Genomic DNA, 2,998 nt, shown 5'->3' on the forward strand with positions numbered 1-2,998 from the left:
CCATATTTTTCTCCAATTGTGAAAGAAAGCATCCATCTACTAAATACTCACTAAATACTTGCCTCACTAAATACTTTCTAAGTAGAACACTTCTCTGTTTTTGAGTCAGAACCTATATCCTGTGGCCGCTCTCTGGAAATGTGTCAAATTTAAAATGAGTAAAGTTTATGCGTAGAATTTGTGTTGCCTTTTCCTCCTTTTCTTTCGGTGTCTGTGGACACCTTTTGGACACACAGACCAAAAAGCCTATCTTTCTGGGTAAAAGAAAGTGGAGGCCCCATTCAGTTTCCCAGGTACACGGGTGAGCGGCAAGCTCGGATTCGGCTCCTCGGTTCCTAGCGGGAGCTGCGATCGCCTGTCATTGTACTCAGAGCATTAGCTGGACTGGGCTTGGACATTTCAAAGGGAGGAGAAAATCGGTGAAGCCACCCCCCACCCCGTCAGGGCTTGTCCATGGTCGGGTTGTCGGGTTACAGAAACAGATCAGCGTCTCGCCATCCAACTCTTCTTAGCATTAGCACCGTGGTTCTTTTTGTTCTATTTTTGTTTTTTAACGAATTAGTAAGTAAACTACGAATTGTTCACCCTGGAATCTGCGTCGACCACTTCTGTGCCCCCTGACGCTCGTCGCCGGCCGCGCCCCGGGGCGCCCCTTCATTTCGCGGCTGCGGCTGGCGTGCGCGCTGCGGTCCGGGTCGGTGGCCCGGTCCCTGCACCCGGGGCTCGTCTCCCGCGTCCTGCGCACCAGAGGACAGAAACGAGAAAGTGTCTCTGCCAGGCCGAGGCCGGCAGAAGCCCAGGGCATGTCGCTGTTTGGACCGAGATGGGGCCGTAGAAAACTGCCCTGCCAGACCTCGGCGGCCACGGGTGACCTGCCCGCGCGAGGAACGGCCTTCGTCTTTTCGCTCCTCCCGAAGGGGAAAGTAAGCGCCGCCAGTGGCTTCTGCCTGGATGCTGCGGGGCCTGGCGCCCACGTGCAGCGGCCCGCGCTCGTCCCCGCGTCTGCCAGTGCTCTGGCGTCTTTGGAAGAGGCACTGCGCAGCCGGCCCTCAGTCCCTCACCTCCAGCTCCTTCGAAAGGGAAAGATCCAGCGTCTGCACCCACCCGGTACCCCTCCCCTTCGGAATAAACAATGTCCCAGACAAGCTTTGAACTGTCGAAATGTAATTGTGTAATTGGAGACACCCGGTGTAGCCTGAGAGGTCCGGCGTACACCTCCACTCATGCTGAGAATATGGCTGGGAGTTTTACCCTGCTGGGTTCTGCACATCTTATGTTGAGCACATAAAAAGCGCCGACTCTGCATTTGGGGGCCTATCTAAGCATTGTATTCACCCCAGGGCTAGACAGGGTGCTTCGAGAACAGTGGATTATTCTGAATCTCAGACCCAGACTGTGATATTTGGATCCCAGGTCAGAATATCTTCTTCACCACGCAGTAGGTTCTCATGTGTGTCAGGAAATTCCCCAAGATACTTTGGCTAGAGGGAGACAGGCGTCAAGACCCAAGCCGTGGGCACCCCACCCTTGTCTCAGGGTCCCCGAGTGGAGGAACTTGAGTCATCGAGCTTTCTCCTTGCTGTGCACCTGGTGCTCCTACACCCAGAGAAGGTGTCTGGGCACAAGCCCAGAAAGGCTGGTGGCCCAGCCCGCTTTCCTGGCACCTGCCACCGGCTTCTCTTGCCTTCACCCTTACTACTAGCAGGCAGTACCCACCCGTATGATGGGAAAGGGGGAAGGAGTTTCCTTGACTGAACTTCCTAGTGCTCCCGGGGTGATTTATTTCTGTGGACATCAGCCCAGAACCCAAGGTGTGGCCACGCAGCTCTCTACGGTAGGAAGGCTTTCTGGATGCTGCTAACTCTAAACGGGGTTGGTCACTAGTGGCGGTTCTTGTCTGCAAAAGCGCCAGCTCTGCCTTTACCCCGTCTGCGTGGGGAAGGGCACGGACGGTTAGTTTCTCCTCTGCCAACAGAACCCTGGGCGGTCTTTGCCGTTGCAGCTTCCGTGTGCGTGTGCGAGAGAGGCTGTGGAGGCCCCTCCTGCACCGATGCTGACGTTCTCGCCCGCAATGGACGTTCTGGCCGCCGGCGAAGGGAGCTACTTAGTCCAGCTGGGCTCTGGTGCCCGGGGTTGGGGTTGACAAGCTCCCCATAGCCGGCTACTCTGCCAGAAAAGATTTCTATGGGCACTGATTTCCCCCCATTTTATGGGCACCGTGGGGTCCCACCTTCATCCCGAGGGCCCCGAGGGCCGCGGCACCCAGCGCGAGCCACCCTGTCTTAGGATCAAGGGCTGTGGCGACTCCGCCGCCCCCATGGGACGCTTCCCAACGCGGGCCCTTCGCGAGCCTCTCCCCGGTCCACCGCACCCCTCCCGAGGCTTCCCCGCATCCCCGGACCCAGGCCAGGGCCTTGTTTTGCTGTCCCCGGCTCCCCGAGGTGCCCCGGAGCGAGAAAGCCGCTTCCGCGCCCATGCAAATTTCGGGTGCAGCAGTCGAGGAGGGAGAAGAAGAGACAAACAGACAAACCGCTGTGGGACAGGTTCCTTCTCCGTCCGTTTTGCTTTGCAGCTCGGGCTTAGCAGGAGAGGGTGGGGAGCCAACAAGAGCTGGACAGGCGCTTTGGGATCCGCAAAGACAGTGAAGAATTGAAGCAGGAGCTGGACACATCGGGGCGAAACGTTAAACTATATAGATATTGGCAACGCGTGCGCTTCTGGGTGGGTGGACAAGAGGGCTCATCGCTCCGGGATTGCCTCAGTTCTCCACCTCCTCTGTGCGCGCGCGTGGACGCCACTCCCCGCCTAAGTCAGCCCCCGGCCCGGGGCGCGCAGAGCCGGGCCGCGGTCCCCAACGGCCACGACAGCCGGGCGGGGCCGGCGCCGAGGAGGGAGGCGAGACGCAGGTGGCAGATCTTCTGCACGTCGCCCAGGGCCGTGCGCAGCTCCTGCGCGGGCGGACAGTGCAGCTGGAGCGCGGCGACCAGGAGGGGGAAGC

General features: G+C 58.9%; 1 protein-coding gene across 1 annotated transcript in view; it reads right to left on the reverse strand.

Annotated features, from left to right (window-relative positions):
* Nucleotides 1–581: 581 nt before the first annotated feature.
* URAD (ureidoimidazoline (2-oxo-4-hydroxy-4-carboxy-5-) decarboxylase) overlaps nt 582–2,998 on the reverse strand; it is a 15,327-nt gene continuing 12,910 nt past the window's right edge. The window contains exons 3-5 of the mRNA XM_008588346.1: nt 2,857–2,969; nt 2,059–2,166; nt 582–1,020 (exon numbers count right to left, since the gene is read on the reverse strand). Of these exons, the coding sequence (XP_008586568.1) occupies nt 582–1,020; nt 2,059–2,166; nt 2,857–2,969 (660 nt within the window). The remainder of the gene's footprint in view (nt 1,021–2,058; nt 2,167–2,856; nt 2,970–2,998) is intronic.

The sequence above is a fragment of the Galeopterus variegatus genome, unplaced genomic scaffold (genome assembly GCF_000696425.1).
Source record: "Galeopterus variegatus unplaced genomic scaffold, G_variegatus-3.0.2 Scaffold4781, whole genome shotgun sequence".
NCBI lineage: Eukaryota > Metazoa > Chordata > Mammalia > Dermoptera > Cynocephalidae > Galeopterus > Galeopterus variegatus.